At 39.5% G+C, this 26853-nt stretch overlaps 2 protein-coding genes and 2 long non-coding RNA genes across 4 annotated transcripts; 2 read left to right on the top strand and 2 right to left on the bottom strand.

Moving 5' to 3' along the window:
- Positions 1–102: 102 nt before the first annotated feature.
- On the bottom strand, positions 103–1583 carry LOC121795139 (aquaporin TIP2-1-like). The gene is made up of 3 exons (XM_042193594.1): positions 1363–1583; positions 826–1076; positions 103–655 (listed from the first exon to the last, which is right to left on the bottom strand). Exons 1-3 carry the CDS (start codon positions 1487–1489, stop codon positions 287–289), a joined length of 747 nt encoding a protein of 248 aa, XP_042049528.1. The 5' UTR covers positions 1490–1583; the 3' UTR covers positions 103–286.
- An 8730-nt stretch (positions 1584–10313) lies between these two features.
- Positions 10314–12671, bottom strand: LOC121795113 (protein JINGUBANG-like). Its single transcript, XM_042193559.1, has 2 exons — positions 12057–12671; positions 10314–11168 (listed from the first exon to the last, which is right to left on the bottom strand). Exons 1-2 carry the CDS (start codon positions 12621–12623, stop codon positions 10440–10442), a joined length of 1296 nt encoding a protein of 431 aa, XP_042049493.1. The 5' UTR covers positions 12624–12671; the 3' UTR covers positions 10314–10439.
- Positions 12672–13690: 1019 nt separating this feature from the next.
- On the top strand, positions 13691–16203 carry LOC121795159. Its single transcript, XR_006049406.1, has 4 exons — positions 13691–14012; positions 14094–14173; positions 15471–15535; positions 16032–16203. It is a non-coding gene; the product is annotated as an uncharacterized LOC121795159 (long non-coding RNA).
- Positions 16204–23481: 7278 nt separating this feature from the next.
- On the top strand, positions 23482–25993 carry LOC121795160. The gene is made up of 4 exons (XR_006049407.1): positions 23482–23803; positions 23885–23964; positions 25261–25325; positions 25822–25993. It is a non-coding gene; the product is annotated as an uncharacterized LOC121795160 (long non-coding RNA).
- The last annotated feature ends 860 nt before the right edge of the window (positions 25994–26853 follow it).

The following is a 26853-nucleotide window of genomic DNA, read 5'->3' on the forward strand; positions in this document are numbered from 1 at the left end:
AAAGTATTCATGATTGATAGACAAAAAACATATAAAAAGTACCAAAATCATTCATCATATAAACGGGGGGGACCATCAATCCAACTCCAAAGAAAGAAATCATTCCACAAACCAATTTAGCATTTCAATTTCATCAATAAAAACGGACATTCAAACCAATTCAACAAGTTAAAAAAGGAAAAAGGAAAAGGAAAATGATTCCCACTTCCCTTTATTACAAAGGGATTTTGCCTTTTAGTCCTCAAACAAACCGGAAATCATTAATCATCCAACAAATTTTACACACTTAGAAATCACTCGAAAGCGGTGCATGCTCGTGGTGCATGAACACGTTGCTGTAGATCGCCCCGGCCAGGCCACCACCGATGAGCGGCCCAACCCAGTACACCCAGATCCCGTCGTAGTCACCGCTCGCCACAGCTGGGCCGAAGGACCGGGCTGGGTTCATGGATCCACCGGAGAAAGGCCCAGCAGCCAAAATGTTGGCGCCCACAATGAACCCAATTGCAATCGGTGCAATCGTGCCCAGTGAGCCCTTCTTGGGATCAACTGCGGTGGCGAACACAGTGTACACCAACGCGAATGTGATGATTATCTCCATCACGACTCCCTGGACGGCTCCAACTCCAACAGCCAACCCATGAGTCGGGATCGCCTGCATCATTTTAAATTCAGCTTATAAATTGTTGACCCGTCCTAGTAGCTCATTATATAACATTTTAGGGGTCCAAAAGTATGGCACAATGCCAAGGGCAAAAGAGAAATTTCACCATTATTCATAAGATGTTACTATGGTCAATAATTGAATTATTTAATTAGACTTACCAAACCGCCAGTGACGACGGAGAGCAAGAAAGAAGCGACAATGGCACCCAAGAGCTGAGCGATCCAGTAGAATATTCCGGTGAGGATGGTGATCTGGCCGCCGATGGCCAACCCGAAGGTGACGGCGGGGTTGACGTGGCCGCCGGAGATGTTGGCTCCAATCGAAACGGCTACAAAGAGAGCGAATCCGTGGGCAACCGCCACCGCCACCAGCCCAGCCGGGTCGAGGGCCGCGTCTGCCGTCACCTTGTCTGTTTAAACAACGTGACGGAGACAAAATCAGCAAATCGGAATAGTAATTTTGCATGAATGCATGCATGATTTAGGGTTTAATCAATTTGCTTAATTTATTGGGGCTAATGTATAATTTATTTTTTTACAAGGGGTGGACCGCAATTTATTTTTATATAGGAATTGTGCAATGATTTACATAAAAATATCAAATATTTTGATGATAAAATTATAATAATGATTATTTGGTAGGGGCTTAAACCTCTTTGCCGTAGAGAGAAAGTATGTAGGTGTAATAGTACTTACTGTAAGCGATGGCGGAGCCAACGCCAGCAAAGACGAAGAGCAAGGTGGAGATGAACTCGGCGACGTATGCCTTGATTGAGGCGACGCTGAATGAGTCATCGAATCGGCCGAAAGCGATTCCCGGCATTTTCTTTATTCACTTGTGAAGAGGAAGAAGTGTAAGAGAGTGAAGAGAGGAGATGTTGGAATGTTTTTGAGGTACAAGGGGCACTTTCTATGTCACATTTATATACTACCAAATCCACATATTGTTTGATTTAAATAATTTGGGGGTGTGAATTTGAGATGTATATTTATTTATTTTTAATCAGTTTCGTTTCATAATGAGTTAGTATTTGCCCTGGGCCTGCATCCTACGTGGAAAATTATATCCACTACGTGACCATTATTATTTAGGAGTACTAATATATTTCTTTTTTGTGAAATGATAAAATGTTCATAAGTAAACTGTGTTATATGGATTTCTTTTAATTTCGTCACGGTTTTGATAGTGACTGTAACTTGGTCAAATTGTGTTGCATTGTGTAATCCAATTCAGTTTAATGCCCCATCACCAAATGATTTAACAGCTAAATATTGATTTTTTTTATTGAATTTAATTAGGATAGTAATAGTTACAATTTCTAATTATTATAAAAAAAGTCAAATATGAACTGTCTGTCTCCATCACTTGGTTTAAGGATCACATACACATATGTACATTCTCCTCCATATATTTCACATCTAGAACTTTATAGGAAAATAATCCCCAAAAAAATTCATGACATAACCTTAGATAATTTTTAATTTGGTAATCCACGCAATTATTTTATCACCCCATCAAAAAATAGTCGCTTTGGAGTATATTTTCATTTATAGACATGAGCTCACATAAATGCTCAATAGTATATAATATTTTTACCATATGATTTGTCATTTTTAACATTCAAAATATTAATGAGTCATATTATATAGGACAGAGAAGTATTAAAATTGAATAATTTTTTCACTCACACTACATCAAATATTTTAAAAAAACTCATATTTAAAATATTATAATATAAACATACACTAGTTTTGAAATAGATATACACAAAATATTATAATATAAACATACAGTAGTTTTGAAATAGATATATACAAAAATAGATAAGAATGTGAGATGGTGAATGTAATTCCAAATAGATCCAATCAAAAAACGGAATAGAGGCTTAGCTGTCAAGAACGTGGTGCGGTGGAAGTGTCTGGAAAATGTTCGACCTCAATAATATGTCCATGTGAACCAAGAACTAATTGCTGTGGTCCCTGTGGAAGAGCTTTTTCTTCCATCTATGGGAGACTCTCTTAAAATGACTCTAATGTGCAATAGTCTAGAAATCAATAAGAAAATCCAACCAACAACACATATGGTGTATTCAGGGGCGGATCCAGAAAAAATTGCCAGTAAAGGCTCCACTGTATATTTTTTCATAGTATATATATATATATAAAATACTCCCTCCGTCTCACTAAAGATGACCTACTTTCCTTTTTGGTTTGTCTCATCCAAGATGACCCATTACTATAAATGGAAACACCTTTCTCTCTACTTTATTCCCTCTCTCTTACTTTACTCTCTCCACTTAACACACAAAATAACATTGTATAAAACTCCGTGCCGCCCAAGGAATGGGTCATCTTCCTTGGGACGGAGGGAGTACAAAATACCGATTCACCTCAACAGTAAAATCATATATGTTCAATGCAAAATAGTCCAACACATATCTAATCAAAAGAACAAAGGATCATTTCATAGTTGTGTTTTTACATCTAAAGCGGTGGCAACTGAATTCTACGTGTTTTCATCGATTGAAAACGTTGCAGAATTTGTTTGTTATCAATCGTTGAAAACAAGTCCTTCTCAATATACACAACTAAACTGTCATTCATCCACTCATCTCCTATTCGATTTCGCAAGTCAGTCTTGATAGTCTTTATTGCAGAAAATGCTCTCTCAACAGATGCAGTAGCAACGGGTAAAACCAGTGCCAACTCAATAATCCGATAAACCAATGGAAAAACCAAATGCTTACCACTTTTTACCATTTCTGTAGCAACATCTCCCAAATTGCTTAAGGAAACAAATAGAGGATCACATCGTACATTAGCAATAAAATTACTAAGTTGATGTGGAAGGCGTAAACGATCGCTTGCAGAGAAGTCCTCTTGATATAATGTAGCAAGACGGATTACTTGATCATCATTGAATCGAGAGAAAGAATTTCTTGGATCAAGACATGATATGCATCTTAGCAAGTTGGTGCTAGCTTCAGAAAATCGATTATCCATCTTAGCAAGCCGGTGCTAGTGCCACTATTACTATTAGGTGGTGGGGTCACTTTGACTCTAGTCTCTATATTATTATTTAACTTATTAGGTGGTGGAGTAATAAATTTCATCTTCTTCTTCACAGAGTCATCCGCCATTGATTTGCAAATTTTTACTTCTTTGATCTTTCATTAATTTCAGCCCTTTCTATCAATCATTTCAAGATAATTTATTCTATAATAGCACCACTTTAATAAGGGCTTAACATGATTTTCTAAAAATTTTAAAAATTTATAAATAGAAAATAAAAAAAAAAAAAAAAATTGGGTAAGGGCTTAAGCCCTACCCTCTTACCAAGTAGATCCGCCCCTGGGTGTATTGGTGTGTACTTCATCGTGTATTTGGTGAATATTGTTTAGTACTTTTCCATCTGACTTTGAGCTTGTGTAATACTTTTCTTTTTTTTATAGATAACATCAGACTGAGTGCAAGTCGTTTACTCGTCTTGTGTTTATTTGTAGTTTTTCTTTTGTTTATAGCTTTTATTTTGTAGTACTCTTTCGTCCTAAGGAGGACTAATACTAGTACTTCATCAATCTTTATAACGATTCAAACTCCGAATATATTAATTAGAATAGAATAGTCTTACAAGCTAGGTTGTCTTTCATCGTTTATCTTCATTTTTTCACCAAATGTGTATCGAAATCTGTCTTTGGCGGAATTCGACTAATCCTGTTCGACCGGATTTACAGATTAAGGCCGAAAGTCTCTTAACGGGTGATAGAGTTTGAATCATGATCTCAAGATGACCACAGCTCCACGCTAGCAACTGCGCTGCAACCCGTTAGTTCCAATCTTCATTTTTATATTTTTATGTTGATTTAATTACTACCCCGGAAGAGGGATGGGGCCAAAACCTCCAGTAATTGGGCCACACAGTGCGCCGACCAACTAATCAATACCTTACCTTTTTGCTAGGTTTCCTTTTCCACTTTTTTTTATTAGAATAGAAATTTTTGTGGATAGGATTATGGAGGACTATGATATTAATATATAAGTGGATTACGGGATTTAAATTATTTTAATAATGTACTTAAACTATAGATCAGGTAAGACATGGTTAGATAAGAGGAATCTTGATTTGATTAAGGTGTTTGGTTCGAATAAAGAAATGCTACTATTATCCGGAGAAAATGTATGAATTCGAATTTATAAGTATTTTTGGTTTTTTTCGGATAACTTTATAATCGTTCAATTTCCTAAACAAAGAGACTTTTCAATTGGCATACATAATAAATAACGATCTTATTTAATTAGCAATGATTGTGCTCAAGAACTAATTAATACTCCACTTATTATCATGACACAATGGGTGTTGTCATATACTCATATACATGTAAAAATGTATTCTTCGCATATATAGAAGTGATAGTAATTGCTAACTAATCCTAATATTTTAGTACTTCGTTACAAATTGGATTCAACTTTTAAAGCATTTTAATTATTAATATCACAATATTTTGAATTGTCTTAAATTCATCTCTTTTATTTTGGAATGAATTTCGAGTTGAGATTTAAATGTTCGTCAAGCCTTACAGTTCAAAAATAATTTATTAGAGATAAATAATAATAATAATAATAATAATAAACATAATAACAAACTTATTGCAAATGAAAGACTAAGACGTTATTAAAACGTTCGAAAATAGTTGTAGTAGTATCTAATTTATAGAAATATCGAAATGTGGGGATTTAACAAGCAAATTATCTCTATTTAGGAATATATGCCCTCTAAATTTAAAGTGGTTTCAATAGGTGGGAGTGGATTTTCATATTGTGATTCTAAATTTATTTGTGTGGAAAAAGTGGTGGGGGCTCCTACATTTCAATAGGTGGGAGTGGATTTTCATATTGTGTGTGTAAATATATGTACCAGCATCTTCTTTGTGTAGTTTTGTGTGTTAACTCTTAATTTCAATTATTGGTGCAAAATCTTTCAAGATTCGAATCAATTCAATTTACAGTTATCTAAAATGATTATGTACTTAGACCTATTTTAACCTGATTTGGGGACGACGTAGCGTTAAGAATATTGTTTATTTATCTACTCCATCAGTATTCAAAAATAGAAACATTTAAAACGGTACGGATTTTAATGCACTATTGATAAACTAAGTGAAAGTAGTGAAAGTAGAATTAGTGGATCGTGGGGTCCATGTCCTAAAATAGAAAGATTCTAAAGTTTCTATTTTTAAAGAACGACCCAAAATAAAAATAGTTGTTATTTTTAAAAACAGAGAGAGTATTTTTTTTAAAAGTAAATACTCCATTCGTCCATAAAAAATAATACTCACCTATGGATAACACAAGTTTTAATACGAACGTGATAATATATGAAAAAGAAGATAAAAAGCGAGTAACATATGGGAAATAATATTTCATTTTTAGTATAAGACTAATTTTAATGGACAAGCAAAAATAGAAAGATGAGATTAAGCGAAGAAGTATAAATTTAAGAAAAATATACCTTTTAGAAATGAACAACTTCAAAATACTACAGGTAAATTAATGGATTGAAGGTAAATAACTATAATTAATTTAGATGAAAACAGTATAACAATAAAAATCGCTTCAAATCTTATACTGCATCAATTCATTTCAAAATATAGTCAGTTTCAGTTTTAATTCTTTTTCGTTTATAATTACTAGCTATCTCGCTATATATATCATCTCAATACATTAATTTATTTATAATTTGTACCATCATGACTACAACTTTATCACTTACAATATTTGCATATGGAAACTTTTTCCACTCGCAATGTAGCAATACTAATTTTGTAAACACTATTCTATTCCACTGTAAAGGGTGAAATATATGTTTTTTTTTTCTTTTAAGAAAGTAATCCATGGAATGTCATGAATATATAAAGACGATATATCGCTTTCCAATCCCAGCCCTCGAGGAAAAAAATAAAATAGACATCTACTTTGGATGCGATCAAATGATAGGAGGCAAATGAAAAGCATAATTATCAAAGAAAAGGATTCTTTTCGAAAGAAAAAGAAGAATAATGATTGTTGGACGGCCCTGACTATGCACGATGTCAAAATGGTCGGTGTAAAAAAATAAATTGTGACAATGATTTTCATTGGGTCCAACTTAGGTCGGTTTTATTTTAATACTACAAAGTTTCAACCACATAATTAATTTACTACGTATGTACGGTTTCACATTTTCATACTTCCAAATTAATAGTAAGGCCATCCACAATAGGAATAGCCCAGCCATAGCCCAGCCACTGCCACATCAGCAGCACTAAAAATCCTCCTGCCACATCATCAAAACAAGCAAATAGCCCAGCAATAGCCCAGCCATAGCCTAGCCACTAATATCCACATCACTATTAACAAATATATACAAAATGAAATAATTAACAATCACACAATATGTGAAATTTAATTTACGAGACATATACGGGAAAAGTTTAATAATACTATTAAAATTTAAAAAAGTACAATAATTTAAAAAGTACATTAATTAAAAAAAAATACAATAATAAAAAAAATACATATATTTTAAAAAAAATACAATAATAAAAAGGAGTGACAATTTTTAAAAAAATACAATAATAAAAACAAGTGGTGCGAATGAAAATGACGAACAAAGCGCGTATATATAGTGTTTCGAAAAAAAAATTTATTTTTTCGCGCTAGGCGGTGCGCTGGGCGATCCGGGCGCTGCAATAGCGCCGAACGGACCGTCCAGCGCCACGCGACCGCCCAGCGCTGCGCGGTTTCTCTCTCCAATCGCCCGCTGGGCGGCTGCAATAGATCGCCCAGCGAACCGCCCAGCGCCGGCGCTCGGCTGGGCGGTCGCTGGGCGCCTATGGTGGATGGCCTAATACCAAGAGTTCACTGGGGTTTAAATAAATTGTGATTGCGATCTTTATTGAAAAAATATACAGCTAATTATGGAACAATTAAGTTGGTGATTTATTTATTTATTTTCTCTTCAACTACTGATTATTGGATAAAAATGTTGGATGGTAGCTATTTCATGGTTGGTTTCCTTGTATATATGTTAGCGAGAGAGAGCCAAAGTTGATCGCAAATGACAAAACAGCTTGCACATGCATAGACTTGTGTATATATATTAAATGAGTGTTCGGTTGGCAAGATTAAATCTCATGATTAAATATGTATCATGTTTGGTTCATAAGATTGAACCATTTAACTTAATCCTAGATGGATAGTCTCATGATAATTAGTCATAGTCTCCCCCCTCCAACTAAAATAATCCCACAACTTAATCCTAGATGGATAGTCTCATGATATTAGTCATGGCAACCGAACGCCACCTAAGGAGCTCAATATTGAGCATAAACAATAGAATCACAAGAGTGGAAAATTTTGAGTACTGACATGCTCAATAAGTGAATAAACTATCTTTAACCAATCCCCACCCAAAATGCTTGGTACTTTTGTTTATTCAACCACTTTTGCTATGTTTAATTGAGAGAGTAGGGGTGTTTGCCAATAATTGTTCAAGGTCATGATTGGTCTTAAACAAGCCCATTTGATTTATAATGGCCATTCTAAGGCCCAATTTTATCCATCTAAAACATAGTAATGCGAATATGTAACTTGTGAACTCGATGAATTATGAAGTTGACTATGAGGGTATAATGAGTTGTTGAATGGGTTGATAATGAAATATGGAAAAGGAAGAGTATGATGGTGATTGTAAAAAAAATGGTTAGATAAATATTGACATGGGCGTTAAGGTGAATGTGATAAGTGATATATGTTGATGAGAGGTATACAAATATGATTACTTGTGACTATGTCTGATCTATCTGTGATGATATATGATTGTCTGTGTTGATGTGTTATTTTGAAAATTGTACTTGACGCTGTTTATGCCCCGTGCTTGAGTGTATTCTGTGGGTACAATTGGCATGCCATAGGACAACAGCGCTGCATTATCTATGATCTCTCGTCTTCTGGATAACTGAAGCGAAGATCATCTGATATCTGTCTGAAATCTGATCTGTCTGATATGCACCCTATGGGTGGTCTATTCCCGAGATTATCTATATGCACCCTAATGGGTGGTATGTGCGGCGTCCTCTCAAGGACCATGACCGCGTCTGTATCTGATTCTGTTTCTGATCTGGTCCGCGTATCCTAGTTTGTCACTAAGCACATGAAAGGGGCTATGCTTGTTATGGTATGCAATGATGTAAGTGATGGGTAGGTGTGTTGGTATGTGGATAAAAATGCAGTATGTGTTTTGATATGTGAGAATATCAATGATTGGTATATGTGTTTCTATGCATGATATTGTGCGAACTAGCATATGTGATCAAAACGTATAATAATGCGTGAATATATGGAATATATATGGTAACTTGATATGATGTGTTGATATCTGGACTAAGTAATTGGATTTTTGTTATGTGATTCTATTCAGTTCATATACTTGTGTTAAGAGTTTAAGATTTTGTTATTTTGATTTAACGGCTAAATTGATCAAATATAAGTGATGATATATGTGACAATACGTGTGTGATAATATATGAATTTATATGAAACTTCTGTTAAAATTTGATAAGCTAATATTTTATACATTAAATGAATTCTGTTACATGATTATGATGATTTATGATATAAATATTGAAAACCTAAGAACTTGCAGACAATATTTATGGCTTATGCGAAGAATCGTATTACTATACACTTTTGTTGACATAGTTTGGAAATTTGACGCCGTGGATGATTGATTTGACTGTTAGTACAAGTATATTGATATGATCAGGTAATGGATAAGTAAAATACTAATTATTTAAAGATAATTCAAAATATTTGTCTATATATATATATGTGTGTGTGTTTGATTATGTGAAAATGTTGGTGATCTATATACGTGTTAATGTGTGAATAATAATTGGTGATGTGCATTTTACTTTGTATTCTACAATATTGGTTTACAAAGTGATGTATGATTATAAATCTGTTAAATTCCATGAGATGGAAGATGATGACTGTTGATATGTTCTGGGATTGATATTACTCATTGTTGGTTTCTGGGCATGTGATGGTTATAGGGGAGATGTTGCCTAAATTATGTTAGAAATTAATAAAATGATAATAATATGATAGAGGTGGTAATAATTGGTAAATAAAATAAGGATATGAATTGTTAGAATTTTAAGTTGTATGATTATTACTTGAAGAGAATTTTGGCTAAAGTGCTGAATGGGCTACAGGTTAGTTGGCATTGGAGAGTACTCGTCGAAGTTTGTTCATGTCTGTCTCAGCGCTGCATCCTTGGTGGGTCACTGAGCTCTATTAGAGATAGATATTTCATATTGTTAGTTGTGGCATGTTGGCACTAAATTTTATATTAAGTTATTTCCGTTGTAATTGTAAATATTAAATAATAATTTAAATATTTGGTTTTGACTGGTTCAGTAAATGAAAAATTTTAATTGCCATACTTTATGGTACCAGAATTGTGACATCACCTATTCGGCCTGCAGACGTCGGGTAGGGGTGTTACAATTATGTCCAGTTGAGTTGGGATATTCGATTTATTAGTGTGAGATTTGTGTTTCATTTCACTTGAAATTGTAATGCATTTTATGAATAGAGGGAAAACAGGAAGCACAACCGGCCATGCTAATGGTATTATAATTTATACACACTAAATACGAAAAAAAATACAAATATACCATAATTAATTTCAAATTAAATATGCTCAATACAAAGTCGAACAAAAGTCAAGCTCAAGTCAACTCAAAATAATCACGAGCATTTGGCGCCGAATCATGAATTTGTGTGGCGGCATTCCTAACCCGCCACACCTTAAGCACGCCGTCAAGGCTCCCCGTGCACACAGTGCATCCCTCCTCCCCTGCATCGTCTGACGCCAGACGATCAGGGAAGGCGGTCACACACCTGACGGGCCCACGGTGCCCCTTCAGCACCGCGATGAACGAGTGGAACCCGTCGACCTCCCGGACCCAAACCCGGCTTGTCGAGTCCGCGGACCCGGTGACCACATAGGCGCCTGCGCCGGCCAGGCACAGGACGGCATGCGTGTGCCCCGGGAGTGCCCCGCCGTACTGGAGCTGGCCCGAGAACCACCCTTTGAGCCAGTAGTGCACGTAGCCGTCCGTGCACCCGGCGTAGAGCACGCCCCCGTCGGCCGTGAGCGTCAGGGCCTTGACAGGGGAGTGCTTGGTCGGGAGCGTCACCGTGAGGGAGTGGGACCGGGCCCCACTGCAGAAGTTGCGCCGCCACACCCTCACAGTGGCGTCGTCCGAGGCCGTGTAGAGGACGCCGTCGTCCGCGAGGGCGATGGCGTTGACCGGCTCGGGGTGGGCCAGGATCGTCTCGATGCACCTGAAGTCGGTGATTCGCCACACTTTGACGGTTTTGTCTAGGGACGCCGAGTACAAAATGTCGTCGGCGGTGTTGATTGCTAGCGACGAAATTGGCGCTAGATGTTTCGACTGTCGATAGCAAAATTAATTTAGTAGATGCGGTTAATAATTAGAGCTACACAATTGAGGAATTGAAGAAAATTTATTACTACTATATGAAATAAAGCTAATAAATCATATGTCATAATTGAAATACGACTTTTCTCACCCAAAAAATGTATGCCTTCAATTTAAGAGGTAATTAGTGCTTCTGTGCAAGTTGTAAAAATTGAATTTGACAATAATTTAATATTGAAGATAAAGATATGCAAAAACAATTAATACAGTATCTATGAAGCCAACTAACTATTTAATTACAGTGATTTTTTTTTTTGCATAAATGCTAAGCAATAAAACGATATAATCAAAAACAGTACTCAAGAAATTAACGACAGGATTTTGGAAAACATTTTATTCAATAAACTCCCACCAAATGCATAATTTTATTCAAAGCAACGTGTTTATAACAGTATATTTTGTTTATTAATATTCTACACATTATTTGAATTCTACATAAAATGGGACAAGAAGTAATGATCTAACGACAACTAGAATATTTATTTTCTTTTGCATAATTCTTTAATTTGTATGTGTGTGTCATTTTCACATGTCTTCAAATATATATGCTCCATTTAATTGAATGCTATCGATATATATTAGGTATATGTATTAATGGTGTTCCTGACGACCTGAACAATAAAAGGCTAAACATTTTACAAAGAATTTAATTCCTAGAAAAAAAAAGTCCATCTTTAAATATTTTTGTCAGATTCATTCAGTAATGGTTATAGCTACTTCACCAGAAATAATTAAAAGCCAATTCAAGAAGTAAAATAATTTGTGTGCGTGTGTTGGCCTGACATGGTCCGACCACGCGATTTATTTATTTTACACATAAATAAAATAAGTAGTAAATACCGTCTTATCATGTCCGGCGATATATCCCCGTAGAAAACTCCCGGCCGCAGGGACGGTCGCGATCCGCACGTGCTTGACGACCCCTTCCCACGTGCGTCTCCAAACCCTAATTTTGCAGTCCGCGTAGGCGGCGTAGACCCTATCGTTCGAGACCTGCAGCGCGACGACCATGCACGCTCTCGTCTTGAGCTGGCCGCACTCGGTGAACTCCGGCATCTTCCACACGCCGACGGCGTTGGACTGGGAACCGGTGTAGACGAGGCCGTTGGCGTAGGCGATGCAGAGGATCTGGCCGTCCTTTTTCAGCACGGAGGAGACGCAGCGGCAGGTGGAGGAGGCGGCGTCGGGGTCGAGCTTGGAGGAGAGGCGGGGGGTGGAGGGCTGGGAGTGGTGGAGGGGGAGGGAGGCGGCGGTGGCGAAGCTGAGGCGGGGAGGGAGGGAGACGGCGGGGAGGTCTGAGCGCGGCGCTTCTTTGGAGGAGGCGCTGCGCGGGAATTTTAGGGTTCGGCCTCGGAGGTCGAAGGAGGGATTGGGCGGGCCGTCGTCGAGGGAGGAAGCGGTTTCCATCTATTAGATTTGGGGGGAGAGAGGGGTGAGGGTATAGGGGGGAGTTAAGAAGGGTGGGGGAATAAGGTGGTTGAATAATTGTTTGAGACATTTACATTTTTGGAGACTAATAGGTAAGATCAATTGTGTATAATTAATGGCAATGGAATTGAACAAAAACACCGGAATTAATGATATATGGACATAGACTATAGACAGATAATACTATTCGTTACTTGTTTGTTTTTTATGATGAGATTGGGCACCCACAACTGGTGCCGCCGTGTGATAGAATAAGCCGGGCTTGTTCACAACACGTTCGCATGAGGTGTGTTCGTCAGCATGGCAACAACGTTTGAATTCGGGGCATATTGCTGTAAAAATCATGAAGTTTGAACATTTTCTAATCTGTCCCGCAACTTTTAAAAATTAGTGGGAAAAAATGTGAACTTTGGTTTGTTCTCAATTATACAAAAATAAATTTTCTTGTGAAATTGCATGTGATATGGAAGCTGAGAAATCACGCATCAATGTTATCGGCGGTGAATTATGCGATGTCAAAGTCTATTTGTCACGACCGCCCTCTAGGGTTAATAAATGCGGGCGATCGTGATTAAAATGACTTAAATGACAGACATAGAAGACTAGAGTTTTCAACAAGAGTTTGACCAAGAATTTAAGTTTAATAAATAAAACGACCAAAAGTATTTATGTTCAACAAGTAAATGACTAAGGGTTTAACATTTATTCAAAAAGAGTAACGAGTTTGCAAATATCCCAAATAAAACTGTAACGCCCCGTTTTTCTAAACCTAATTTGTGAACCTAAATTACTTGTTTTAATGGTATTAAATCTGCGAAGTCCGTGAATTGATTGTTGGCAATTAATTGTTGATAATTGGGGATTTGTGAAATAATTGATTATGCGATTTTAATCAATTCCTGTCCGTGAGGAATATTTATTGGACTCAATTCCGTGTTGGATCCGATAAATTAAATAATTGATATAAAAATCTAGTCCGTGATAAATAAATTATGGACTGTACTTTTTAAAAATAAAATACAATGGGCTGTAAATTAATATAAACCAACTAAAATAAAATATCTCTAATAAAAGATTTAATTAAAGATTGTACATAGATTTTCCTGCTCCGTAAAAGATTATTCCTCCTCCGTAAGCTGCCAATAAAATACCAAAAACAAATCAAATTCCTAACTAAAATCACGCTAAAATAAAAATAAGGGATTTGAAATTATCCCCCATAACCCACGTAAAAACCGTCCCACACCTCTCCCCAAATCTCTCCAACCTCTCCACCAAATCTACCACTCCTCTATAATACAGATTCACTCTTCGTTCCTTTCTTCCCATCTCTGCAGCAAGCCTTCTTCTTCACAACTGCAATTCAAGGTAATCTTGCAAACTCATCCACCTCTTTACACGATTCTGACTTCCAAAACCAACTCATTCAATTCATGGCATTTTTTTTAGGACCGAACAAGAGGATCAAGAATCATCCTCTCCAAAGCCTTGCAAATTCTGAAACTTCATCCAGTCACTGATTGTTCAAGGTATACACCCTCCCCAACCAAATTCGTTTTGAAACTGCTGCATCTTTACATCAAATCTGTAAATTTACTTCATAAATCGGTGAATCTACTTCTTAAACTAGTATTCAAAAGAAAACTGGAAAAAAATATAAAAGGAGCGAACTTTAATGAACTGGAATCGAATCTGAGAAACTTAACTTGCGGGGCTGAACGGGTTGTTTCCGGGATGTCGTGAGGGCTGTTCGGAGGGAAACGGCACTGTTTCGGGGGGGGTTTCGGCTGCCGGCAGGCGCGGGAGCAACCAACGGCGCAGCGGCTGGAGCCGCGAGTCGACGGCGGCTGTACGACGACGGCAGCAGCTCCCGGCAGAGACGGCGGCAGCAGCTCCTCGCGGCGGCGGCGCGACGGCGGGCAGCGACAGTAGCGCTCCTCCCGGCTGGATCGAACGACGGAACAGCAGCGACGGCAGGTGGAGGAACTTCTCCGATTCGCCGAGAGAGAAAGAAGAAGGAAGAAGGCGTGGAGAGAGAAAGAGAATAGGTAGAGGAAGAGAGAGAGTGTAGATGATGGAGTGTAGTTGGGCTCATTTAGTTTTTCTTTCTTTGAAATTGGGCCTCTTAACAAAAAAAATGGTGTTTATTAATTGGGCTAAGGAGTAAAGTGCATTAGTTGTTGGGCCATTCTAATCATATTCTAAGTGGGCCGAGAATTTATAGTTGGGCTGGGAATAAGAGTTACTCGGGCCAGATTAATTTAAATCCTTGGGCGATGAATAAATTTAATGGTTGGGCTTAGATTTTTTTTAATTGAAGATAAAGTGGAGGAAATAGTTAAGCCGTGGACTTTTAATTAATTGGTTTTGGGGCCTTTTGTTTTTAATTGAATCGAGCTTAATAAATTATTCTGGATGATCAACTTAAAGTTTGGGCCTTCTTTAGTGGGGGTATCGATTAATTAAATTAAAGACATAAGGTGGGAATGAATTAAGTTTTGGGCCGATAAATTAATTATGGGGAATTATTTAAATAATTTCCGGATAATGTGGAAGTTTAATGATTTTTATCCTATGTTCGAAATAGATAGTTTTGCAAGGGAAATATTTTCGATAATGAATTCATGTGCTTAATTAAATATTAGGATTTAAGTCTAAATCATTAAAAATATACGGGGAGTTAACGGTGGAAATTTGGGAGCGTAAGCGGCCGTCGAACGATCGAAAAATCGAGAAAAAGGAGATAAAAGATTTAAACTATGGTGCATGCATTTTATTTAATTAATTTGAAAGTGTGTTGATTTATGTGTTATTTTAATTCTAAAGGTGATATCTCGCAAGGGAATCGTGATCGCAAAGGAAAGAAAATAGTTTTGGAATAAGCACTCGAGGTGGGCTTCTTTTCTACCCTACACTGGGTTTTTATTTTACTAAACTCTCTTACGTATGACAGTGGAGAGATAAGGGTGGTTTAAAATGATTTTATCATGCCGTGATTTGTATTTTACGTGCCTATCTGATGTGGCTATGTGCCATTGTTATATAAATCGAATTCGGGTCCACGTGGGGCCGCAAACCCTACCTGGACTAGTGTACACCTATGGTAGATCGTGTGCTAGCTACGGGCTGGCCGGTCTAGTGGCTTGGTTTGTGGCCACATTCCAAGTCATGTATTGGCAGATATGGCGAACGACTATGGGAAAATGACTGATCAGTCGAATGTTGCAATGGGAAATGATTTTAAGTGCCTCGGGTATTTCTAAAGCTAAACCCCGATGGTTACTTGTGAATGGCATGATAAATTTCTCTTTATTGAAAATGTTTTCGGCATTAGCCACTGGGTATTCTTAAAATACTCAGCCCTGCATGTGTTTTCCTTATGTGCAGGTTGAGCGGCGACGAGGATGTGGTGGTGTTGAGCAAATGAAACTTAAAGATAATATTGTTGTTTCGAACCTTGAGTGTCGTTGTGTCTTCACACATGACGTCACTCTTTCTCTTGGTCGTTTCCGCTGTGATACTGATTGCACTTATTATTTATTGGGCTTACAGACTTAAATTGTTGGATATTGATTACTTGAAATTTCGTTGGATAATATTAAACTCTTGGTTATTTAATTGGATGGTCAGACTTGTGATGAAAACCCTAATCTTTTGGTCTTTTTATTAAATTCTCTTAATCACGATCGCCCGCATTTATTAACCCTAAAGGGCGGTCGTGACAGTTTGGTATCAGAGCCTCAGTTTCTTTCCGCTCTGGACCCAAGAGTCTTTTTGTGTCAAATCTATACTTGTACTAATTGACTAAGGTATAAACGTCGATGGCTCAACACCACAACTCGTCACGCCCAACCGCGAAGAAAGAGGTAAAAGTATTTTGTTGACTATGGGATTGGACTATTGAATGTCGAATATGGCAAAAAGAAAATGATTTTGGAGATTGAAGTCGATATTGTGATCTTGAAAATTTTACATACTTCAAAAAAATGTGGAATGAGATATAAGATTGCCCTTATTTGATTGTGAAGCATAATATGATGAATATTGTTAAGCATGAGAATTTGTATATTTTGGGATGAGGAAAAGAATGTGAGGGTTGATTGAACTTCCGTGATTATTTGAGCAACTATTATTTTATCAATATATGCTGGGATTGATATGGTTTTGGGAGTTATGAAACGTCGCGTATGATACATGTTAATTTTGATTGGCATAGAGATATAGAATATGGGAGGCAATGCCTATGGCGATGAATTACTTGCGTGTAACCAAATGTACCTATAGAATACGTACTAGATAACTTCGTGATGAAAATAAACGTAGAAGTACGAAATACGAGGCAAGTAGCCTATGGAAACAAAAGTCGAGGTACTGTGATATGATATACAAAATCAAACGAAATGAGCGATCCTTTTTCCTTGAGCTCAAGAGTTTATTCTTGAAATGATACAATCATCATACCCCTATCTCGTATACACATCCATATGCATCACCTTATTACTCTCAGCATCATTTGAGCCATATATCTTCCATATTCCTTCCTATTCTTTGATTTGATGTTGAGGTTTCCTTCTATGTAGATGACCGGATCATACTTTGCCCAAATGCGAAATCGGTATGCCAGAAATAGGAACCTCCCCGTTGAGAGGTACCGAGAACACGAATGGGACGGAAATAGTGATCTTATGGGTTACGTCTCTAAATTTTGGGACTTATGGATGGACGCCTATGCGTTCGGTGGAGCAACTCACTATGCTGGGATCACAAAGCTTATTCATACCCTACCGCCATCTTGGAGCATATGGGTCGCTCAGGCGGCGGAATCATTTACGTGGTATAATTTGCCCGAATACACACCACGAGGGGATCTACCCGGCCTTCTAGAGGTACTGTTTCCGGCCTTAATAAGGGCAGCTGACGGACCACCACGATCTTCACCACCGCAGATTCATTCGCCGGAGCAAGCACACGCAAGAAAGTTTCGATCTGATAGTGAGCCGCATGTCTCGCGCGTGCCAAAAAGGACCAGGCTTGGGATGCGTACCTCGGCCCCTTCAAGGATAGAAAGGGAGGTCGAGGAGCTAATCGCGACGATCCCTTCACCAGTACGCGTTGAGGAAGAGGACGATGAAGAAGAGGACGGGGAAGAAGAGGAGGAGCGCCTCGAGAAAGAGGAAAGTTCGGATATGGAGATTAGTGGTGCGACTGAAGAGGAGAAGGAGGAAGGAGAGATTTAGGAAACAATAGTCATGTGATAGATTGTTTCGTTCCTCTCTTGTTTTGATAACATATCGTTTTTGCTAGACTATTATTCATTTTATTTCACGTTTTTGGCTCTTCATTCTTTAGTTTTGATTGATACTAAGACCTCTTGGAGGCAACGTTTTATTATGGAAATTTCTACTTTTGCTACCTTGTTGGGCCATTATCTTTTGATATCCTATTGTGCAATTGTTCTTGATATCCTATTGTGTAATCGACCTTTGTTGTTCCGTTGTGCAAATGTCCTTTGTTATCCCATTGTGCAAACATCTTTTGTTAATCTCTAAAACAATTGTTCTCATTATTCTATCGTGCAAACGTCTTTTGTTTTTCCGTTGTGCGAATATCTTATGCTAATTCATGATGCAATTGTTTCTCTCTAGTCTATCGTACAAACGTCTTTCGCAATTCTGTTGTGCGATCATCTTTGCTAGTCATGATGCAAATTGTTCCTCATTATTCTGCTATGCAAATGTCTTTTGCTATCCTATTGTGCGAATATTTTGTCACGTCATGATCTAACGGTCCTATTCTATCCATGACCCAATTATCATTTGTCTTGTTGTACAATTGTCCCTTGATCCCTACTTGCGAAATATCACATGATCGTCCCAACTATACAACATGACTATTGATAGATTTGAGTAAGTATGATAATAACCCGTTTGTTTGGTAATGAATCAGAATGCCGCCACGACGCAACGTAAGGAATGCGAACCGAGTGCCTACACCTCCGGCGACGGTAGAAGAGAGTGTAGCGCAAACAACCCCACCACCACCTTCACCACCGCATCCGCCTCAAGTGGACCGAGAAATCGTGAAATTGTTCTTGAAACAGAAACCACCCGTCTTCGATGGGATGGGAGAGCCGGAAAAGGCTGAAAGTTGGATACGCGCTCTGGAGCGTATTTTCACGATCCTGATGTGTAATGATGCTGAACGGATGGCTTGTGTGACTTACCAGTTAACCGGGTCAGCTGACTTTTGGTGGGACACTAAGATGAAGACTACGCCAAGAGATCAAGTGGGTAGGATGACATGGGAGAATTTCAAGGAAGCGATCTACAACAAGTACGTGCCAAAGAGCTACAGAAAGGCGAAGGCGGCTGAGTTTTACAACTTAACCCAGGGACGCATGACAGTGACTGAGTATGATCGAACACTCTGCGATATGACCCAGTATGCGCCGGATCAGGTTGACACAGACGAGAAACTGGCCGATAAGTTCCGTGAGGGGTTGAGACATGAGATAAGAATGTCATTAGCTAGCCGTGGGAGACTTACATATGCGGAAGCATTATCCCTGGCACTGGACGTGGAGGCAGCTATGCCCAAGGAGAGAGTGACGGAGAATGCTACGCTGGCTCTACCTCCCTCACACCATTCCCGGGAGAAGAGAAAGTGGGATGGGAACAGGACCCACTATGAAAACAAGAGGTACCAGCCGGCTCAAAGCCGACCGCAGTATGGAGGTAGACAGAATTTCACTAGCCAGAGGAGCGACTTTCGACCTAGACCCCCACAATGTAATGTGTGCTCCAAGTACCATCACGGAGAGTGCAGAATGCTGAATGCCACCAAGTGCTTCAACTGTGGTGGAAATGGCCACCTCTCCAGGGAGTGTCCAAGCAAGAACGTGGGCATGGGTTCAAGGCAGAACAGTCAGGGGTTCCGTCCGCAATCGAGGACACCACCAGCACTACCAAGGATGAATCGTGATCAACCTCCGCGACAACAACAACCTCACCGTCCAAGACTTCCCTCACATGCTAGAGCGTATGCGCTGAGTTATAAACAACCCAAGAATGAACAAGGGAGTCACGGGAACGGGAATTTGGCAGGTATGGGCAAACTCCTCGATACACCTATTGTTGTGTTATTTGATACGGGCGCATCGCATTCTTTCATATCAGAACTATGTGTGGACACATTAAGTTTGCCAGTTACTACTTCTGAACATAAGATGATGGTGACCTCACCAGTAGGAGGGGTAATAGAGATTTCACGGTTTTGCTCGAACGTAGAAATTGTTATGGGAGGACTTAGGCTAGTCACGCACGATTTACAAGTTATGGCCATGAAGGATGTCGACGTAATCTTGGGAATGGACTGGTTGACTACAAATTTTGCTACGATTCGATGTAAGGAGAGGCAAATATCGTTACAAGCCCCTGGAAAGGATCCAATCGTGTGCCACGGGATCACGATGAACAGAAAAACGTCTATCATCTCCGCACTTCAAGCCACAAAGATGTTGAGAAAAGGGCGATCTGCCTATCTGGTCTACCTACAAGGAGATGAGAAGGAGGAAGAGAAAGTGGAGGATGTCGCGGTGGTACGAGAATTTCCCGACGTTTTTCCTGAAGCGTTACCTGGTCCACCGCCAGATAGACAATTGGAGTTCACAATCGACCTAGAGCCAGGGTCGGCACCAGTATCTAAGGCCCCATATCGAATGGCGCCAAAAGAGTTGGAAGAACTCAAGATACAACTACAAGAGCTCATGGACTTGGGTTTTATTAGACCCAGTGTTTCACCGTGGGGCGCGCCTGTGCTTTTTGTCAAGAAGAAAGATGGATCGATGAGAATGTGTATCGATTACAGAGAATTGAACAAGATGACTCTCAAGAACAAGTATCCACTGCCGCGAATAGATGACCTGTTTGATCAACTTCGAGGGGCCGGTGTGTTCTCAAAGATGGATCTAAGGTCCGGATACCATCAGTTGAGAGTTCGACGAGAAGACATACCGAAGACTGCTTTTCGCACGAGATACGGTCACTATGAGTTTGTGGTGATGCCGTTTGGATTAACGAATGCACCTGCAGTGTTCATGGATTTGATGAACCGAGTATTTCACCCATACTTGGACAAATTCATTTTGGTATTCATAGATGATGTACTCGTCTACTCGAGGAATGAGAAGGAACACGAGGAGCACCTGCGAATCGCTTTAGAGACGTTGAGGAGTGAGAAGATGTATGCTAAATTTAGCAAGTGCGAATTTTGGCTCAAGGAAGTGAACTTCCTTGGTCACATTGTGTCCGCAGAGGGAATCCGAGTGGACCCCGCCAAGGTTGAGGCGGTACAGCAATGGAAAGCACCCTCGACACCAAACGAGATTCGGAGTTTCCTAGGCCTAGCAGGATACTACCGAAGGTTCATAGAGGGATTCTCGAAGATAGCGAGACCCATGACCCAACAACTCAAGAAGGGGGTAAAAGTCAACTGGACCCCAGAGTGTGAAGCAAGTTTCCAGCTGTTGAAGGAAAAGCTAACTAGTGCACCGATTCTAGCGGTGCCAGAGCCTGGAGTGAACTACGTGGTGTACACTGACGCATCGAAGGTGGGACTTGGATGCGTATTGATGCAAAACAACAAGGTGATTGCTTACGCGTCACGACAGTTGAGGCCACACGAGTTGAACTATCCAACCCACGATTTGGAGCTAGCAGCGGTAGTGCACGCTTTAAAGATTTGGAGACATCATCTCTACGGAGTCCGATGTGAGATCTTCACGGATCACAAAAGCTTGAAGTACTTCTTCGAGCAGAAGGATTTGAACATGCGGCAACGAAGATGGCTCGAGTTGGTGAAAGACTACGATTGTGGCATCAATTATCACCCCGGCAAAGCCAATGTAGTAGCAGATGCATTGAGCCGGAAGGACCATTCCCAGCTGGCTACTTTTATCACCAAAGAAGAAAGCTTGATTCGCGAATTCAGCAAGATGCGTTTGGAAGTAGTGAGGGCACCTGAAACAGTGGATGCACGAATCGCCACCCTAACTGTTGAACCGGACCTAAGGTCGAGGATTATTGAAGCGCAACGGATGGATGCGAAATTGGAAGAAATTCGTATTGAAGTGCGAACTGGCGAGTCTGGGAACTTTAGTGAAGAAGGTGACAACGCCCTTACTTTCGAAGGAAGATTATGCATGCCGGATAACGAGGGGCTCAAAAACGAGGTGATGAGTGAAGCTCATGAGACACCTTACACCGCTCACCCAGGAAGTACGAAAATGTATCAAGATTTGAGGAAGTTCTTTTGGTGGAATGGTATGAAGAGGGACATAGCGTCATTCGTCGAGAGATGTTTAGTCTGCCAGCAAGTGAAGATTCTACATCAACGACCGTATGGGAAGCTACAACCACTGGAGATTCCCGAGTGGAAATGGGAGCACATCGCCATGGATTTCGTGACCGGCTTGCCAAGGACTCTGAGAGGGAACACCGCCATCTGGGTAATTATAGACCGACTTACCAAGAGTGCGCATTTCATACCGATTCTTATAAGTTATGGGTCCAATAAACTGGCTCAAATTTACATAAGGGAGATAGTTCGATTGCATGGAGTCCCAGTAACTATCACGTCCGACCGTGACCCGAAATTCACCTCAAGATTTTGGATAAGCCTACAGAAGGAGCTTGGAACCAAATTGAACTTCAGCACAGCATTTCACCCTCAAACCGATGGACAGTCCGAGAGAACGATCCAAACTCTCGAAGATATGTTGAGAGCCGTGGTACTCGACCGAGGAAGAAGTTGGGAGGCAGCACTACCATTGATCGAGTTCGCCTACAACAATAGCTTCCAGGCAACGATAAACATGGCGCCATACGAGGCATTATACGGAAGAAAGTGTAGATCACCGCTCTACTGGGACGAAGTTGGAGAAAGAAGAATACTTGGACCTGATGCAGTTGAAGAGATGGTGGGAATCGTGCGGCAAATTCGGGAAAGGATAAAAGAAGCTCAAGATAGACAAAAATCATACGCGGACGTCCGGCGCACCGATTTACAATTTCAAGCTGGCGACAAGGTTTTCCTGAAGGTATCCCCATCAAAAGGGATAACACGATTCGGCGTCAAGGGCAAACTGAAGCCGCGATTTATTGGGCCTTATGAAATCCTTGAAGGAGTGGGCCCCGTTGCATACCGTTTGGCGCTACCACCAAACCTTGGAAATGTTCACAACGTTTTCCATGTGTCGCAGTTACGAAAATACGTGTTCGACCCGAAGCACGTGATCCGTTTTGAGGAAGTCGCGTTGAATCCGGACTTAAGCTATGAAGAGAGACCCCAATCTATTCTGGACCGAAGGATCCAAATTGTGAGAAATAAAAATGTTGCTTGTGTGAAAGTACTATGGGAGAACCATGGGCATGAAGAAGCCACGTGGGAGAATGAGGATAAAATGAGGGAATTGTATCCCGAACTCTTTACTTGAGGGTAACAAATTTCGGGACGAAATTTTTTGCTAAGGTTGATAGGATGTAACGTCCCGTTTTTCTAAACCTAATTTGTGAACCTAAATTACTTGTTTTAATGGTATTAAATCTGCGAAGTCCGTGAATTGATTGTTGGCAATTAATTGTTGATAATTGGGGATTTGTGAAATAATTGATTATGCGATTTTAATCAATTCCTGTCCGTGAGGAATATTTATTGGACTCAATTCCGTGTTGGATCCGATAAATTAAATAATTGATATAAAAATCTAGTCCGTGATAAATAAATTATGGACTGTACTTTTTAAAAATAAAATACAATGGGCTGTAAATTAATATAAACCAACTAAAATAAAATATCTCTAATAAAAGATTTAATTAAAGATTGTACATAGATTTTCCTGCTCCGTAAAAGATTATTCCTCCTCCGTAAGCTGCCAATAAAATACCAAAAACAAATCAAATTCCTAACTAAAATCACGCTAAAATAAAAATAAGGGATTTGAAATTATCCCCCATAACCCACGTAAAAACCGTCCCACACCTCTCCCCAAATCTCTCCAACCTCTCCACCAAATCTACCACTCCTCTATAATACAGATTCACTCTTCGTTCCTTTCTTCCCATCTCTGCAGCAAGCCTTCTTCTTCACAACTGCAATTCAAGGTAATCTTGCAAACTCATCCACCTCTTTACACGATTCTGACTTCCAAAACCAACTCATTCAATTCATGGCATTTTTTTTAGGACCGAACAAGAGGATCAAGAATCATCCTCTCCAAAGCCTTGCAAATTCTGAAACTTCATCCAGTCACTGATTGTTCAAGGTATACACCCTCCCCAACCAAATTCGTTTTGAAACTGCTGCATCTTTACATCAAATCTGTAAATTTACTTCATAAATCGGTGAATCTACTTCTTAAACTAGTATTCAAAAGAAAACTGGAAAAAAATATAAAAGGAGCGAACTTTAATGAACTGGAATCGAATCTGAGAAACTTAACTTGCGGGGCTGAACGGGTTGTTTCCGGGATGTCGTGAGGGCTGTTCGGAGGGAAACGGCACTGTTTCGGGGGGGTTTCGGCTGCCGGCAGGCGCGGGAGCAACCAACGGCGCAGCGGCTGGAGCCGCGAGTCGACGGCGGCTGTACGACGACGGCAGCAGCTCCCGGCAGAGACGGCGGCAGCAGCTCCTCGCGGCGGCGGCGCGACGGCGGGCAGCGACAGTAGCGCTCCTCCCGGCTGGATCGAACGACGGAACAGCAGCGACGGCAGGTGGAGGAACTTCTCCGATTCGCCGAGAGAGAAAGAAGAAGGAAGAAGGCGTGGAGAGAGAAAGAGAATAGGTAGAGGAAGAGAGAGAGTGTAGATGATGGAGTGTAGTTGGGCTCATTTAGTTTTTCTTTCTTTGAAATTGGGCCTCTTAACAAAAAAAATGGTGTTTATTAATTGGGCTAAGGAGTAAAGTGCATTAGTTGTTGGGCCATTCTAATCATATTCTAAGTGGGCCGAGAATTTATAGTTGGGCTGGGAATAAGAGTTACTCGGGCCAGATTAATTTAAATCCTTGGGCGATGAATAAATTTAATGGTTGGGCTTAGATTTTTTTTAATTGAAGATAAAGTGGAGGAAATAGTTAAGCCGTGGACTTTTAATTAATTGGTTTTGGGGCCTTTTGTTTTTAATTGAATCGAGCTTAATAAATTATTCTGGATGATCAACTTAAAGTTTGGGCCTTCTTTAGTGGGGGTATCGATTAATTAAATTAAAGACATAAGGTGGGAATGAATTAAGTTTTGGGCCGATAAATTAATTATGGGGAATTATTTAAATAATTTCCGGATAATGTGGAAGTTTAATGATTTTTATCCTATGTTCGAAATAGATAGTTTTGCAAGGGAAATATTTTCGATAATGAATTCATGTGCTTAATTAAATATTAGGATTTAAGTCTAAATCATTAAAAATATACGGGGAGTTAACGGTGGAAATTTGGGAGCGTAAGCGGCCGTCGAACGATCGAAAAATCGAGAAAAAGGAGATAAAAGATTTAAACTATGGTGCATGCATTTTATTTAATTAATTTGAAAGTGTGTTGATTTATGTGTTATTTTAATTCTAAAGGTGATATCTCGCAAGGGAATCGTGATCGCAAAGGAAAGAAAATAGTTTTGGAATAAGCACTCGAGGTGGGCTTCTTTTCTACCCTACACTGGGTTTTTATTTTACTAAACTCTCTTACGTATGACAGTGGAGAGATAAGGGTGGTTTAAAATGATTTTATCATGCCGTGATTTGTATTTTACGTGCCTATCTGATGTGGCTATGTGCCATTGTTATATAAATCGAATTCGGGTCAACGTGGGGCCGCAAACCCTACCTGGACTAGTGTACACCTATGGTAGATCGTGTGCTAGCTACGGGCTGGCCGGTCTAGTGGCTTGGTTTGTGGCCACATTCCAAGTCATGTATTGGCAGATATGGCGAACGACTATGGGAAAATGACTGATCAGTCGAATGTTGCAATGGGAAATGATTTTAAGTGCCTCGGGTATTTCTAAAGCTAAACCCCGATGGTTACTTGTGAATGGCATGATAAATTTCTCTTTATTGAAAATGTTTTCGGCATTAGCCACTGGGTATTCTTAAAATACTCAGCCCTGCATGTGTTTTCCTTATGTGCAGGTTGAGCGGCGACGAGGATGTGGTGGTGTTGAGCAAATGAAACTTAAAGATAATATTGTTGTTTCGAACCTTGAGTGTCGTTGTGTCTTCACACATGACGTCACTCTTTCTCTTGGTCGTTTCCGCTGTGATACTGATTGCACTTATTATTTATTGGGCTTACAGACTTAAATTGTTGGATATTGATTACTTGAAATTTCGTTGGATAATATTAAACTCTTGGTTATTTAATTGGATGGTCAGACTTGTGATGAAAACCCTAATCTTTTGGTCTTTTTATTAAATTCTCTTAATCACGATCGCCCGCATTTATTAACCCTAAAGGGCGGTCGTGACAGTTTGGTATCAGAGCCTCAGTTTCTTTCCGCTCTGGACCCAAGAGTCTTTTTGTGTCAAATCTATACTTGTACTAATTGACTAAGGTATAAACGTCGATGGCTCAACACCACAACTCGTCACGCCCAACCGCGAAGAAAGAGGTAAAAGTATTTTGTTGACTATGGGATTGGACTATTGAATGTCGAATATGGCAAAAAGAAAATGATTTTGGAGATTGAAGTCGATATTGTGATCTTGAAAATTTTACATACTTCAAAAAAATGTGGAATGAGATATAAGATTGCCCTTATTTGATTGTGAAGCATAATATGATGAATATTGTTAAGCATGAGAATTTGTATATTTTGGGATGAGGAAAAGAATGTGAGGGTTGATTGAACTTCCGTGATTATTTGAGCAACTATTATTTTATCAATATATGCTGGGATTGATATGGTTTTGGGAGTTATGAAACGTCGCGTATGATACATGTTAATTTTGATTGGCATAGAGATATAGAATATGGGAGGCAATGCCTATGGCGATGAATTACTTGCGTGTAACCAAATGTACCTATAGAATACGTACTAGATAACTTCGTGATGAAAATAAACGTAGAAGTACGAAATACGAGGCAAGTAGCCTATGGAAACAAAAGTCGAGGTACTGTGATATGATATACAAAATCAAACGAAATGAGCGATCCTTTTTCCT

Source organism: Salvia splendens, chromosome 3 (assembly GCF_004379255.2).
Source record: "Salvia splendens isolate huo1 chromosome 3, SspV2, whole genome shotgun sequence".
Lineage (NCBI taxonomy): Eukaryota > Viridiplantae > Streptophyta > Magnoliopsida > Lamiales > Lamiaceae > Salvia > Salvia splendens.

Coding starts and splice junctions, on each gene's coding strand:
- LOC121795139 (XM_042193594.1), bottom strand. CDS start 1,489: ATGCCGGGAATCGCTTTCGGCCGATTCGATGACTCATTCAGCGTCGCC. Junction 1,077..1,362: donor TGGCTCCGCCATCGCTTACA/GTAAGTACTATT, acceptor TTGTTTAAACAG/ACAAGGTGACGGCAGACGCG. Junction 656..825: donor CCGTCGTCACTGGCGGTTTG/GTAAGTCTAATT, acceptor AAAATGATGCAG/GCGATCCCGACTCATGGGTT.
- LOC121795113 (XM_042193559.1), bottom strand. CDS start 12,623: ATGGAAACCGCTTCCTCCCTCGACGACGGCCCGCCCAATCCCTCCTTC. Junction 11,169..12,056: donor TCGCCGGACATGATAAGACG/GTATTTACTACT, acceptor TGCTATCGACAG/TCGAAACATCTAGCGCCAAT.